This window comes from Macrotis lagotis, chromosome 1, assembly GCF_037893015.1.
Source record: "Macrotis lagotis isolate mMagLag1 chromosome 1, bilby.v1.9.chrom.fasta, whole genome shotgun sequence".
NCBI classification, from domain to species: Eukaryota; Metazoa; Chordata; class Mammalia; order Peramelemorphia; family Peramelidae; genus Macrotis; species Macrotis lagotis.
In genome coordinates this window covers 251,914,582-251,930,314 of record NC_133658.1, presented here as the reverse complement: position 1 = coordinate 251,930,314, position 15,733 = coordinate 251,914,582, and the positions used below count along the sequence as shown (strand labels likewise).

The window sequence follows — 15,733 nt, the reverse complement described above, 5'->3', positions numbered from 1 at the left end:
GCTAAGTGACGTAGTGGATAAAGCACCGGCCCTGGAATCAGGAACACCTGGGTTCAAATCTGGTCTCAGACACTTAATAATTACCTAGCTGTGTGGCCTTGGGCAAGCCACTTAGCCCTGTTTGCCTTGCAAAAACCTAAAAAAAAAAAAAAACAGTGAAGGATAAGAACCAACCAAATCTATTTCAGCTTTACCTTTTTCTGAGATCATAATGCCTTACCTGCTTTTTTTTAACATTAGTTGAATGAAGTAGATTCTCATTTTTAATTTTCAGGATTTCCAATTTGGTTGAAATCCTGTCCTTTATTTTTACTTTTTTGTGTCTCTTATTTTAAGTTGTGTTCTTGTAAGCAGCATATTGTCAGGTTCTGGTTTTTGGTTACATCTTGCTGTTACTGTTTTATGGATGAGTTCATTTCATTCACATTCAGAATTATTACTACTAATTGTATATTCCCTCCACTCTATTTTTCCCACTGTTTATCATATTCTCTCTCTCTCTCACTGTCTCTCTCTCTCTCTCTCTCTCTCTCTCTCTCTCTCTCTCTCTCTCTCTCTCTCTCCTCATTCCTCTTCAGAAAGCTTTGTTTATTTCTGACCATTCCCTTATCTGCATATCTTTCTGAGTCCCTTTTTTTATTCTCCCACTTCTCTGTAATTTAAGACTTTCATAGTGAACTGTATGTATATATTATTCCTTCTTCAACCCAGTTCTGATGAGAATAAGATTCTCAAACCTCCCTCCTTCCACACCAACCTCTCCCTCACTATAAAAACTCTTTCGTTCATACCTCTTTGTATGAGATAATTTGTTCCATTTTACCTTTCTCTACTTATTTTTATTTTTTAGGATTTATCCCAGCATAATCAACTCAAACCCAAGTATTTTATCTATGTATACTCTAACTATCCAATAAAGATATATATTTTTTAATTATAAAAAAGATTTTATTTATTTTGAGTTTTACAATTTTTCCCCCATTCTTGCTTCCCTCCCCCCACCCTCCACAGAAGGCATTCTGTTAGTCTTTACATTGTTTCCATGGTATACATTGATCTCAGCTGAATGTGATGAGAGAGAAATCATAAGGGATAATATTTTTAAGAATTTATAACAGTAAGCAGCTTAAACTTATCGAGGAATTTACTCTTTCATGTTTACCTTCTTTTGTTTCTCCAGATTCTAATATTTGAAAGTCAAATTTTCTATTCAATTCCAGTCATTTCCTGAAGAGTATCTGAAAGTCCTTTAATTCATTTAATTTCCTTTTTTTTTTCTGTGCAGGATTACATTCAGCTTTGCTGGGTGGGCTATTCTAGGTTGTAAACTCAGCTCCTTTTCTTTTTGTAATATCTTATATTACATGCTCTTCAGTCTTTTAATATAGAAGCTCCCAAATCTCATGTTATCCTGACTATAGTTCTAAAATATTTAAATTGTTTCTTTCTAGCTGCTTGTAATATTTTCTTCTTAATCTGGAAGCTTTGAAATTTAGCTCTAATGTTCCTGTGACTTTTCATTTTGGGAACTCTTTCAGGGGATGATAAGTGGATTTTTCTCATTTATATTTTGTCCTCTAGTTCTAAAACATTAGGATACTTTCCCTTGATAATCTCTTGAAGTAATATTTCTAGACTTGTTTTTGTTAAAGATTTTCAGGTCAACCAAAAGTTTTTATCTCTCAGCCTGTTCTCTAGATCAGAAGACACATAAGGAGGTCAGCATGAAAAACTTAATCCCTTAATAAGTTTAAATTGTTTGTTCCTTTATAAGGGAAAATGATATCTATAACTTAAGAATATTATCATTGGGGGCAGCTACATGGCCAAATGGCTAGGGTACCAGCCAGATTTAGGCGGACCTGAGTTCAAATCCAAGCTCAGACACTTAATACTTACTTAGCTGTGTGATCTTATGCAAGTCATTTTAACCCATTGACTTGAAAAAAACCAAAGAGTATATATAAAACACTGTACTAGCTACTGGGGAGATATAAATTTTGGAAAAACAGACACCCTGCCCTCTTGGGTGGGGAAAATTATTTTCTATAGCTCAGTTTTCAAAGTATCAAAATAAGGATTAGCAACCCTTCCCCCAAAGGGCAAAAAGCACTTTCAAAAATTATTATGAAGGAAATACCTAATATTTAAATTTAATTAAAACCCAATGGAAGTTAGTATAGTGCTTTTCACATTTCTAAGTACTTTAGGAAGTATTTATTCTTGAAGTAAAGCCAAGGAGATGTAAAAATCCACTTTGGATTCCAAGTCTAGACTTGTTTCCATTTATAAAAAGAATAATCTTGATTTGACTTAGTTTCTTCATTTGTAAAATGGGAATAATGATAATTATGTGCAGCCTCAAAGGATTGTTGAAGCATGATATCAATATAGATATCAAGACATCAAGATAGCTACTGTTGTTATTTATAATGGTATATAACCAGGTTTTCTTTGTTGGATGTGATGGGGGTGAATTATTTCTTTTAGGGCAATGCGGGTCCTGCTGTCTTCTGGCTCCTGTTGTTCCTCCTGAAGACTCCCACTGCTCTTTCTGCTGTCCTTGGGGAGTTAGAAAGCACCCTCCAGAAGGAATGGCAGATGCTGACCGAGATGACCAGTATTCCTCAAGAAGTCCTGGATAACATGCCTATTTTTGGTAAGTGATCTCTATTCTTTTATTTTTGTCCTTCCTACTTGGGACCAGAATGAGAAATAATAGATCCAGGCTAGAAGCAGCCTTATCACTCAGCAAACTCACAAAGCTGGTGAAGCTCCTACTTGGTGTCCTTGGACATTTGGGAATCAAAGAATTATTAGAGCCTTATCCCAGCTTCTTTCCCTCCCCCCCCCCCCCCACCAGGGGAATAGGAAGGAAACAGAGTCCTGGATTCTTCCATGAGCTTAACTTACCATATGCCAGTCATCCTCTTGCCTCAAAAACAGACTTCTGAGTCCTCTTCCTGACCTTGCCTAAATTTTAGATTGAGTTTTTTCCTTAAGAGCTCCCCGCTTTGAACCTGTTAATTCTCATAACATTCAGAGCTGTCTTCCATGCTTGAACAGCTCCATATGTCAACAATAAGGGAAGGGTCCAAGAGGATAAAGTCTGGGCCTCCCAGACTGGACCCAGATGGCCCTGGAGGAGAAAGTGAGACTGGTGACTTAGCACAGCACTTCCTCATTCAAATCCAATTCACTAGCTTGGAATGGCATCACCTCCCTGTCATGGACTTCTTTTAAGAATGAAGGACAAACATAATCACCTAAATTATGAATCTGATTTATGAACCATGAGGCCTGTTTCTTCCTTCACACAATCACAGTACCTGGGCTCAAGTTCTACACCATTAGCATATCTCTGGAGCAAAATTTTGCTTTTCTGAGCCTTAGTTTCTTCATCTTTGAGATGGGTCTAGGAATACTTGCTCTACTTGTCTTACAGTTTCACTTTGCTGTTCGCTGTACTCATTGTGTCAGTGATCAGCCAACAAGCATTTTAAAATTTATTATATCCTTTATATAATAATTTAAAATATAAAAATGAATGTCTATTATATTTATTAAGCATCTAAGATACTCTAGTCGTATAAGGGATTGATATGAGAGTAGTGTTTCATAGATTCTAATATGGTACAGGAATGGAAGCTTGTTATTATCATGATTTTTATTTTTATTTTATTACTACAACAGGGGTAGGGTTATTGGTATTGGTCCCTTGTCTTTTGCAGGTTCACTCAGGAAGCCAAATAATGGATGAAAAGGTTACTTGATGAGCCTAGAATCAAAGTAAAAGAAGTTGGACATTCTTAGGGCATTTCCTTCCAACCTGGGTGGCTTGGTTTGTTGTCCTCCCTATTCTATTAGGGTGTTTGTCTAGATAATCAGAGAGAAGAGTGGTGAAATAAGGATTTATTAATCACCTACACAGGAACTATGATAAGTTCTATTCAGATATTATCTCAGTTAATATAGACTGGACCTGAGATTTCATCAGAAGAGGGAAATCCCAGGTAAGCTAGCTCCCTATACCAATGCAGGATAGCGCCTTCTATGCAATGGATGGTTTAGAGCATGACCTAGAGTAGTATGAGGTCAAGTGAATTGCCCAAAGTCACATGATCAATCTGTTTCAAAGGTGGGAATTGAACCCAGGTCTTCCTAGCTCCCTGCTTTCTATACACCAGACTATAGTGCCTATCTATTAACAATGATAAGACTAAAGGGAAGGGGAGAGAGAGAGAATTTAGGACTCAAAATTTTTTTAAAAAGCAAATGTTAAAGGTTTTTGTTCACATGTAATTTAAAGAAAAAAAAACTGAATGCAAAAAAAAATAATGATAACAGTTCACCTTTCTCTTGTTCTTCAAGATTTACAGCAGAGACCTTTAAAGGGGATAGGGCAAATGTTGCTATCTCCATTTTACAAATGAAATAGCTGAAATTCAAAAAAGTGATATGATTTATTCAAAGTCCCATAACTAATAAATATAAGATTCAAGATTTGAACCTAGGTCTCCTTAAATCTGAATCAGAAAAACCCCATACTCCAGGCAGCACTGCAGAAACACTGGCACTCTTTTTTTTTAGGCTTTTTTTATTTTAACATTTTATTTGCTTTCCAATTATATACAATAGTAATATGTACCCATCATTTTTTGCAAGGCTCTGAATTCTACAATTTTCCCCCCTCCTCCTTTCCCCCCCCACAGAAGGCTGTCTGACAATCTTTTACATTATTTCCGTGCCATACATTGATGTAAATTGAATGTTATAAGAGTAAACATAAGAATAAACATACCCCCTCCCCGCAAGAAGATGAGAAACCTCAAGAATAGAGAGGAAAAAAATTGTACTTCAGTCTGTGTTCAGATTTCAATGGCTCTGTCTCTGGGGTGAGTTGCTTTCTTTATCATAAATCCACCAGAGAAGTTGCTTCAATATTTTTCCCCTCAGTTGCTATTACTAGCTGTACCTCCACTCTATTTCTCCCCACTCTCATTTATTCTATTTTTTTCTTTCTCCTTTCATCCTGGCCCCGTCCAAAAGTGTGTTGAATCTGAGTACCCTCGATCTTCCCTCTCTTCTATCACTTATTCCCCCCTTCCCTCCCCCCCATTCCCCCTCATCTCTTCCCTTTCTTCCCATCCTTCTCCAGGGCAACATAGATTTCCTCCCTGAGCCATTTCTGTTGAGAGTGAAGGCTCACTCATTCCCCCTTGCCTTCCCCCCTCCACTGAAAAGGCTTTTTCTTGACTCTTGTGTGAAATCTCTCAGCTTCTTCTTCATCTCCTTTTCCTTCCTCCCAGTACTTTCCCCCATCACCCATTGACTCCATCCTTTTACCAAATCATACCATTATATTCCACTCCTTCCTATGTCCTGTCTATATATGCTCCTTTTAACAGCTCTTATATTTATTTTATTTTTTTTTTAGGTTTTTGCAAGGCAAATGGGGTTAAGTGGCTTGCCCAAGGCCACACAGCTAGGTAATTATTAAGTGTCTGAGGCCGGATTTGAACTTAGGCACTCCTGACTCCAGGGCCGGCACTCTATCCACTGCTCCACCTGGTCGCCCCTAACAGCTCTTATAAATGAGAAAGTTCATATGAGTTATCAATATCTTCTTCCCAGCCAGGAATACAAACAGTTCAACATCATCAAGTTCCTCATAGTTAGTCCCTCTCTTCCACACCCTCTATGGTTCACAAGAGTCCTGTACTTGGAGATCAAACTTTTTGTTCAGCTCTGGTCATCTCAATAAGGAAGTTTGAAAAGTCCCCTGTTTCATTGAAAATCCATCTTTTCCCCTGAAAGAGGATGTTCATTTTTGCTGGGTAGTTGATTCTCGGTTGTAAACCAAGATCTTTTGCCTTCTGGAATATCACATTCCGATCCTTATGAGCCCTTAATGTGGATGCTGCCAGATCCTGTATAATCCTGACTATAGAGCCTCGGTAATTGAATTATTTGTTTCTTTGATTTGGGAGTTTGGGAATTTAGCTATAATATTCCTGGAAGTTTCTCTTTTGGAATCACTTTTAGGGGGTGACCAGTGAATTCTCTCGATTTCTATTTTACCCTCAACTTCTAGGATCTCAGGGAAATTTTGCTGTATTATTTCTTGAAAAATGAAGTCTAGGTTCTTCTCCTGGTCATGGCTTTCAGATAGCCCAATAATTTTTAAATCATTTCTTCTGGATCTGTTTTCAAGGTGGGTTGTTTTTCCAATGAGATATTTCACATTTTCTTCTAATTTTTGGCTTTTTTGGCAGTTTTATTTCTTTCTGTTTTCTTGCAAAGTCATCAGCTTCCTTTAGTTCCATTTTGCATTTGAAGGTGTTATTTTCTTCAGAGAGCTTTTTTATCTCCTTTCCCAGCTGGCAAATTCTGCTTTTTAAGGCATTCTTCTCCTCATTTGCCTTTTGTTTTGCTTTTTCCCATTAGGCCTAAACTGGTTTTTAACATATTATTTTCTAAAGTATTTTTTTGCATATCTTTCACCAAGCTTTTGATTTGGTTTTCATGATTTTTCTGCATTGCTCTTATTTCTCCTCCCAATTTTTCCTCCACCTCCCTTAATTGCTTTTCAAAGTCTTTTTTGAGCTCATCCATAGTCTGAATCCATTTTCTATTTCTCTTGGGGGGTCTTAAATATGGAAGCTTCGATTTTGTCATCATCTGAGTATGTGTTTTGATCTTCCATGGGACTAAAGTAATTCTCTATGGTCAGGTTCTTCTTTTTCTGTTGTTTACTCATTTCCTCAGTCCAAGACTAATTTACAGCACTTACAAGGTTTTGAGGTTGTTGTTTTTTTTTTGGGACCCCACTGGGACCTTTGTTTCTCCAAGGTCTTATGATTTCTAGTCTGTGCTTTGATATGTAGATGGACCAGTACTTCCCTCTGCCCTGGGACTATAAGGAGAGATCCAGCTTGGTTATTTAGTATGGAGGCTCAAACTGCAATATGTGAGTATAGGGAAACAGCAGAGTTCTACCCAGGGAGAGCAGAGAAATCTCTGCAGACTTCCCTTACGGTCTCTGGGGGTGCAGGCTGCTTTCTCCTGATTCTCACTGCAGGTTCTGTGACCAGTGCTCCTCACTCTACACTCACCCAGGTGCAGCAGAGTTCTCTCCCTGCTCTTTCAAGCTGTTGCCTGTGATCTCTGGGCTGGGTTGGGCTGCGCTGTGGCTTTTTTTCCAACCCCTGGTCCTAGTGAAACACACCTTTCCTGTGGAACTTCTAAGTTATCTTGAACTGGGAAAGTGTATCACTCAGTCTTTCTGTGGGTTCTGCCCCTCTAAATTTTGACTACAGCAATCCTTTGTTTTGCGGGGTGGGGGGTTGGGGGGTTGGAGTTCTCAGGAAATGCTGCCTTCATGCACCCATCTTGGCTCCGCCCCCCCTTTTTAGGCTTTTTGCAAGGCAATGGGGTTAAGTGGCTTGCCCAAGGCCACACAACACTGGCACTCTTACTGTTGGTCAATGGGAGAAATAATTTGAGTCTCTGGAATCTAGAGCTACTCAGCCTAAGAGGCAGTTACTTGAAGCACTGGGTCGGGTATTGGGAAGACTCATCTTCATGAGTTTAAATCCAGTCTCAGATACTTACTAGCTGTGTGATTCTGGGCAACTCACTTAACCCTGTATGCCTCAGTTTCCTCATCAGTAAAATGAGCCAGAGAAGAACATGGCAGATCACTCCAGTATCTTGGCCAAGAAAACCCCAAATGGGGTCACAAAGAGTTATGACTTTAATGATTGATCAACATTCAGCCTTACTCCAAAACTGCCCCTCTCCTGCCATCCTACATTTGTTACTGTCTCATCTTTTTTTTTCCCCTGCTCTTTCAGACAGCGTATTAAGTGAGAGCCTGAGACTTACAGCTGCCCCCTTCATCACTAGAGAGGTACTGGTGGATATGGTGCTTTCCCTGGCAGATGGACGAGAATACAGCCTCCGGCAAGGCGACCGCCTCCTTCTCTTCCCTTTCCTCAGCCCTCAGAGGGACCCAGAAATCTATGAGGAACCAGAGGTAACAAATGGCCATCCTATTGGCTTAACTTTTTTTTTGTGGGTCAATGGGGCTTAAGTGACTTGCTCAAGGTCACCAAGCTAGTGAGTACAGGTATCTGAGGCCAAATTTGAACTCAGCTCCTCCTGACTCCAGGACCAGTGCTCTATCCACTGCACTATTTAGTTGTCCCTGGGTTAACTTTTTATGGCAATCAAGATGGAAATCAGTGTTTTTCTTGCACAGGGATTCCAAAGCTTGAATTCAGAAGATTTTGGTTTGAAACCTGAATCAGTCATTTACCAATTGTGTGTCCTTGACAAGTAATTTCAATTTCTTTCACACTCAGTCTTATCTAAAAAATGGACATTGCATCACCTGCATTACCTGATAGGGTCATTCATTCATCTTTGTATATAATATTTTAAAAGCATTTTTTCTCAGAATAGCAGTCCTCATTTAACAGATGCAGAAGGCCCAGAAACATGCAGTTACTTACCCAAGTTCATACCAGTAGCAAATGTCAGAATGGAGTTTAAATCCAAATCTGACTCCAATAAAGTTAGTATTCTTTCTCCCATACTTGCTCTCAATAAGATACGAAACATTTTAATCATAAAGTACAATAGGAACTGAAATTGTTATTTTCAATTAATGATCTTCAAAAATGACTTGTAAAGACATTAATCATCAAACCCTAATTTTCTATGACACACTGATTTCCAGTTGTCACCATGACCTGTTCATTTATTCATTCATTCATTCATTTAAGCATTTGCCCATCCAACAAACACTTACTACAGATAGATTAGAGAGGGGGGAGATATTGGAAGCAATTAGGAGACTATTGCAGTATTATAGACATGAAATAATGAGAGCAATTGTGCTTCCTCTGATGGAGGCTTAGGGCTCTCTTTCCCATACCATTTTGTTCCTAGCCAAGTTGGCTTTGCTTCCTGGCTCCTCCTTTTTGGACCTGATATAGTACTCAGCCTAAGTCCCTGGATCATAATGTCACTATATTAACTGCTCCTTTCATTACCCAGAAGGTCCCAGTGGCCCTGGTGCTGCCACTGGCAGATGATCAAGAATGGCAGCAGTTGGTGACTCACTGGATAGAGTGTTGGGTCTTAAGTCAGGAAAATCTAAGTTACTTTTACTAGTTTGGGAAGGCAAATAGTACAATGAATAGAGTCTCAAGGAAGAAACGTCTTCATGAGCTCAATTCTGACCTCAGACACTTACTAGTGGTATGACCCTGGGCAAGTCACTTAACCTCTGTTTGCTCCAGTTTCTTTGTAAAACAGGGATACTAAGAGCAGAACCTTTCAGGATTGTTGTGAATATCCAATGAGATATTATTGTCTAGTGCCTATCACATAGGAAGCATTCAATAAATCTTACTGTCTTGTCTTCCCTCTCTCCCCTTCCCTGTGCTGGTATGTACAGTCTGACTTCCTAGCAGGTTGCAGGGATCAACTCCAAGTAATGATGTAACATTTTATAAGTTCCACAGGTATACATATATACTCACATGCAGAAAATCATTGCATACATATCTGTGGAGTAGATGCTATATCAAGTCTGATGGTCTGCGATGGTAAACTATAGTCCTTACATACATGTGCAAATATGTACATACATGCATACCTACATATATAGGATCATAGATTCAGTCATGTAGTTCAGAGTCCTCACTTTACAGAGGAGGAAAATGAGATCCAGAGTGGTTAAGTAATTGTACAAGATCTTACCATCACTAAATGTACTTACCAGTACTTTACAGATACTAAGTGTACTTACAGATACTAAATGTACTCACCAGTAATAAATGTACTTACAAGTACTAAATTTACTTAAAAGTACTATTAGAAAGAGGATACAAATTCAGGTCCTCTTTAGAGCCGACATCCCTTCTATATTTTTTCCCTAAACAAGTCAAAAAGTACCGTTTAAGCCAGGCACAGCCACACACACATACACACACCACACACACACACACACACACACACACACACACACACACACCACACACACACACACACACACACACCACACATACCACACGCACACACACACACATGCATACAGAGCTAGAGAAGGGGGAGATACTGGAGCTAGGTTTTCACAGCCTATGAAAAGAAGAGAATTGAGATCTTGTCCCAAGGGTTTGCGTTTTTGAGGCAGCTTGGAAATTTGAAAATGCTAAGGTCCTACTGCCCCATTTACCTCTTTCCTAGAGATAACAGTAAATGGACTCATTGTGTTTCAGGAGTTCAAGTACAACAGATTCCTAAACCAAGATGGGAGTGAGAAGCGAGATTTCTATAAGGATGGGAAGAGGCTCAAGAATTACAACCTGCCTTGGGGAGCTGGAACTAACATGTGTCTGGGAAGGAGCCATGCGGTCAGCAGCATAAAACAGTAAGTATAATAAAGCATCCTGTCCTGGGCTTCAGGTCTCATTGATCTGTGGATCTGTGGTGGTCAGTTTTGTTGGTCACGGGCTTTTTCTCTCAGGGCTGTCTAGGTTATGTTGGTCATCCTCCAGGGTTCCCCCTCCCTTTTTTTTTTTAACCATTCACTAAACCTCCTAAATCCTACTTGAAACTAAGTCATCATGCCCCTAACTTTTCAAGCCCCTGAACTGACTGAACACATTGTGTTCAGAGACTAGGTGAACCATGGGATTTAGAGATAGTCATTTACTTTAGAGATATAATCCAGACCCTTTTCAGAGGAAGAAGAAGAATGTTTAATACTTTAGCTAATTTCCTCTCCCCCCTTACCAAGGAAAGAAGAAAGTGCCAAATCCTTGGCTACAAGCATTCTCTCCCTCTTGAAATTGCCTTGTACATATTTCCAACTTAGTTACAGGAGTACAAGTTGTACCCTTTAGAATGTAAGCTCACTGAGAGCGTGAAGAATTTTAATTTTGTTTTTTGTGTCCCCAGTATCTAGCAGAGAGGTCTGTATGTAGTAAGTCCTAAGTATTTGTTGAATTGAAAACAGGTACAAAATAAATTTCTACCACCTCAGAAAGGTCAGGATTTAACATATAAATGGTTCCTTCCTCCACCAAGTTTGCAAAGAAAGCTCCTTTCTTCATGATGGACAGGATTTCTCCAGTCTAGAAACCCCAACAGAGTCCAATTAACCCCCCCTTGGGGGTTGTCTAAGGTCTAGAGAAGTGACCTGCCCAAGGTCACTCAGCTTAGTACAGAGCCAGGATTGAAGCCCTCGCCTGTTAATTTTCTGCACAAGCTTTCCTTTGACCATGATGTCTTTCTAAATAAAGTACCTGACGTCCCAGGTCTGGAGGGGCATTTGGGAGCTTCCGCCCTCTTTCTTTACTCAGAATGCCTTGGCAGGAGTAATCCCTCATCTGAAACCTCCCTGGCTAAGGTACTGGACAGGCTGTTCAGCTTTCCCTGGGGCAGCTACTTTTGTACATTTTGAACCTTTTAACTCAAGCTGATTTATTGCTATGTTTAAACTATTACAAAGGATGAGCTCAGGGATACTTCCAACCTAATAAGCCCTGATTCCTCATTCCATGTACTTTAGCACCAGATTTCTGAGGCACCCAGGCTGGCCCAAGAATAAGCTTGCAGTAAATTTGTCAAAACATATGTGCACAGTCCTGTCTATGGGATAGTGGGGGACACAGAAGAACAAGACATGATCCCCACCCCAGAAAAGTTGGTTAGCCTAAAGTCACATGGGCAGAAAGTGGCAGAGTTTAGACTGTAACCTCTGACTCTAATCCTGTAATTTTGTGGCTACAATTAGGTAGTACCTTAGAATAACATCTCCCATTTTTATAATACCTTGATGCTGAGGTTGGCAATATACACATTTTACAGGCGAGGAAACTGAGACTCAGAGTTGTTCATAATGATACAGTAAGAAACTGGGACAGCTAGGTGGTTCAGGGGATGAATTCTGGGCCTGGAGTCAGGAAGACTGATCGTCCTATGTTTGAATGCAATCTTAGATACTAGATGTGTGACCTTGGGCAAGGCTCTTAACTCTGCTCCAGTTTCCTCATCTGTCAATTGAGCTGGAGAAGCAAACCATTCCAGTATCTTTGCTAAAAAAACTCCAAATGGGGTCACAGAGAGTCAGATTCAACTGAAAAACAACTGAACAACAAGAAGAATCAAATCTGAAATTTGTATGTAGGTCTCTTGAGTCCAGGACTCTTTGCATTATGTGATTATGCTTCTCCAAGAAATGATCCAAACTAGAAGGGACCTTCTAATTCAAGCACTTCATTTTAAAGAGGTACAAATCACTATGGGGTAGGACACATAAAATGTCATATAATTGGTTAAAAATCTAGTGAATGACCACAGACACGAGGTGCCAGAGAAGGGGAGAGAGGAGAAAGAGCACTTTTTTGCCTCTCCTGTCAGCTTTCCTGTCTCTCTCCTTTCTGTTCTTGTCTCCTTCCTACATGCCCCAAGACTAAAATGATAGATGAAAAGGAGAAGATGGCCTCTCTAGTCCCCTACAACTCAACTCTTTGATTCTCTTATAATAACAAAAATGCACTTCTGCAATGTTCATGTAAGATTTTTGCTTTTTCTTACACCCACCTGTGAGGGAAGTAGCACAAGTATTATCCTCCCATTTTCCATATGAGAAAGCTGATGGTCAAAGAGATTAAGTGATCTTAATCCATGATCACACAGTTAGTAATTGTCCAGGCCTTTTCTAATTTCATCCTCCCTTACATCAAACCCCAGGATAATCCTAATCAGTCAAATTAATCACCAAGTTTTTGTTAAGTGACTACTATGAGTCAAGCACTGAAAGTTCCAAAGGCAAAAGCAAAAACATCTCCTGCCACCAGGGACCTTAGCTTAACTGGGTATAGACAACATGGACCACCTCCACAAAGACACTCTAAAGTAGGTGGTAAGGGTAATTGTGAATATTTTACAGATGAGGAAACTGAGGCTGCCAATTGTGCCACTGATCGTTCCTTCTCTCCACAGGTTTGTTATTATATTGTTGATGCAGTTTGACCTGAAATTGAAAAATCCAGAGGAAAAGATCCCCAGCTTTGACTCCAGTAGGTATGGGTTTGGACTGATGCAGCCAGAGCATGATGTCACCATTTGCTATAGACTGAAACCCAGAGGGACTCTGGGCTCCACAGGGTTTTCCTTCCCAGTACCTGGTGGAATTTCAGAAGCCTGAAAGCAAATGATAAGAACCTATTCATTTGAACTCTCATCTCTCTTTTTTCTCTCATTATGTGAAGGGTTTGACTTTCCTCTCCCCAACTTCTTCCTTTCTTCTTCCAATAACCTTTCCATTGTTAAAATGATTATATTTCTGGTGTTATGGGATTCATCTGCTCTTCTTGAACAATGGTTCCTCTTTTGGTCCATAAGTTTTGCTGAATCATATCAGTATCCTAGGAGCTCTTTCCTAGAACCAATTCAGGGGATCTTGTGTCCCTCACTCAGGTATTGTTTTACCAAAATAATCTAAGAAGAACTCAAAAAGTGCCTAATTCAGAGAAGTGAAATAAGATCACTTCTGGTGAGTAGACATATCTTCATGATTATTTCTTACTCACATCTATACATAGTGGGAGGGAGGGGGCATTAGGAAGCAGCTTCCTAAATTCTATGCTGCCCAGGCCTGGGAGCTGGGAAAAAACTGGGACTGATCAGTTCAGCACTTCCTCTAATGCTCACTGAATTCATTCTTCTACTTAGTCACTCATTTCTTTCAAGTCTTATATTGAAGGGAGTAAAGCTTAAAGTTCCATACTCCCCTTTGTATAACATATGGCCTTAAATTGCCAACTCTTTGGGACTGGTAGGTTATCAACTAATATGGTAGGACTATGCTTCCTTAGGGTCTGCATGGGTCCACATCCCATATATGATATACATCATTTATGGGGCTTAGAGCTACAAATATGATCCTTGGTGATAGACCCCCAAGTCTTACCTAGACTCATTCAAAATGAATAGCTACTTAAGTGCCACTACTGCAGTTTGCTCACTCTCCCCTTTCACTTCCAATGGACATATCTCCCATGATCCCTTAAGCATTCGACATAAACACTCTTCAAGTTTATTCTAACATCATTCTAGCCTTCTATCCATTGTCCTTTTAAAAAATTGATTGTTATCAGTGTAATTTTTTTTTTACTTTGTCTAGGTTCCCCCTATGTTTCTCCCCCTTTGAGAGAGTTACCCTTATAACAAATAGTTTTTTTAAAGAGAAAAAAAATCCAATAGAATCATTTGCATTAAAAAGAAAATCTGACCTTACATACAATGTTCCACAGTTCTGGACCCCTCCATCTCAGCAAAGGAGAGGGGAGAAGGGATTTTCTCTTATTTCCACTTTGAGGCCATGCTTGTTTCCTGATTTGTTGTTCATTTCCAACATTGTTTTATTTGTGCTTCCTTCACTTTGTTCATGTATGTCCTACCATGCCTTTTTGGATTCTGTGATCTTTTTTTTTTTATCATAACCAATACTTTCCAACCATTCTAAGACCTGTACTACTTTGCATTTTGAGGCTATCTACTGATGCTCTTAAATAGGCATGTGGAATAATTGTTACAACTTCATACAGCAGGCTGCCCCAGCAGTCTTGAAGCACAGCTATTCCTTCTTTGCTGGCATCCTCACATTCTAACTCATTTATTAGCATATAGGCCCAGGGTTCCCTGTCAGCCAGTCATACCACATCCTGATTGCTGCTGGCCCATTCACATTCCTACATCATCAATGAGCAATCACTTTCCAAGAAAGGATGGAAGATGCACGAGATAATATTACAGCTCACAGAAAAAATAAGAATAATTCACCATTAAGTTCACAAAGGACAATTCCTTTCATTACAAGGAGAAATGACCCCTTAAGGTCCAGGTGTCCCTAATAGAAATGAGGCGACTAGGTGATTTGGCAAGTTAGAAACACAATCAAGGGAGGGTAAAAAGGAATAGATGAAAGAAAGATGTGTAGATAATTCTCAGTTGTTGACTTGGATGAAGGGACATTAAATGAACTAGTATCAGTTATTTAATATTACCTCTGGGCACTGCTACATACTAAAGATATTCATAAAAGTAAAGGATAAAAAAGACAGGGCCTGCCATCAAGGAGCTTATATTCTAAAGGGGAAAGAAAACACATAAAGGGAAGCTAAGATGGGGTGAACTTGGGAGAAACAGAAGCCAGAGGCGGGAGAGGAATGATGAATAGCTGTCTTCGTCCTTCCTCAAAATGGAGGTTCTGGGAGTAACTCACCAATGGGAGAGTGGGCAAAGAAGTGTTCTAGGTTCATAAGACTTCTGAGATGTGGTGGTTAAGTTCAAAGCTGAGAGAGGAATGCATGATAAAAAATTAAAAGAAGTGACAATTCCCTCAAATTCCTAATTTACCTTGAACTACAATCTGAAAGATAAAGATAAAAAAATTCTCACATACACATCACATACACACACACACACACACACACACACACACACACATACATTCCCTTACATGATCAGGTCCCAATTCCCTCTTAAATTAGACCTCTTGGCTAAGAAAGGGTGAGGAAAGAGCCCTGGACATATGAGTTAATCTGCAAAATGGTCCATGCCTAGAGAATAACAGCAGGATGGTTGTTTGTCCTTCACTCTCGAAAAAGACCACAATATCACAGTGGTGGTGCAATAACGTGCAAGTGAATTG

At 39.5% G+C, this 15,733-nt stretch overlaps 1 protein-coding gene across 1 annotated transcript in view; it reads left to right on the top strand.

The window, feature by feature from the left end:
• The window catches only part of PTGIS (prostaglandin I2 synthase), a 62,441-nt gene extending 46,909 nt beyond the window's left edge, over positions 1-15,532 (top strand). Inside the window, exons 7-10 of the mRNA XM_074210219.1 lie at positions 2,491-2,659; positions 7,857-8,038; positions 10,290-10,441; positions 13,021-15,532. Of these exons, the coding sequence (XP_074066320.1) occupies positions 2,491-2,659; positions 7,857-8,038; positions 10,290-10,441; positions 13,021-13,225 (708 nt within the window). The 3' untranslated portion in view covers positions 13,226-15,532. The remainder of the gene's footprint in view (positions 1-2,490; positions 2,660-7,856; positions 8,039-10,289; positions 10,442-13,020) is intronic.
• The last annotated feature ends 201 nt before the right edge of the window (positions 15,533-15,733 follow it).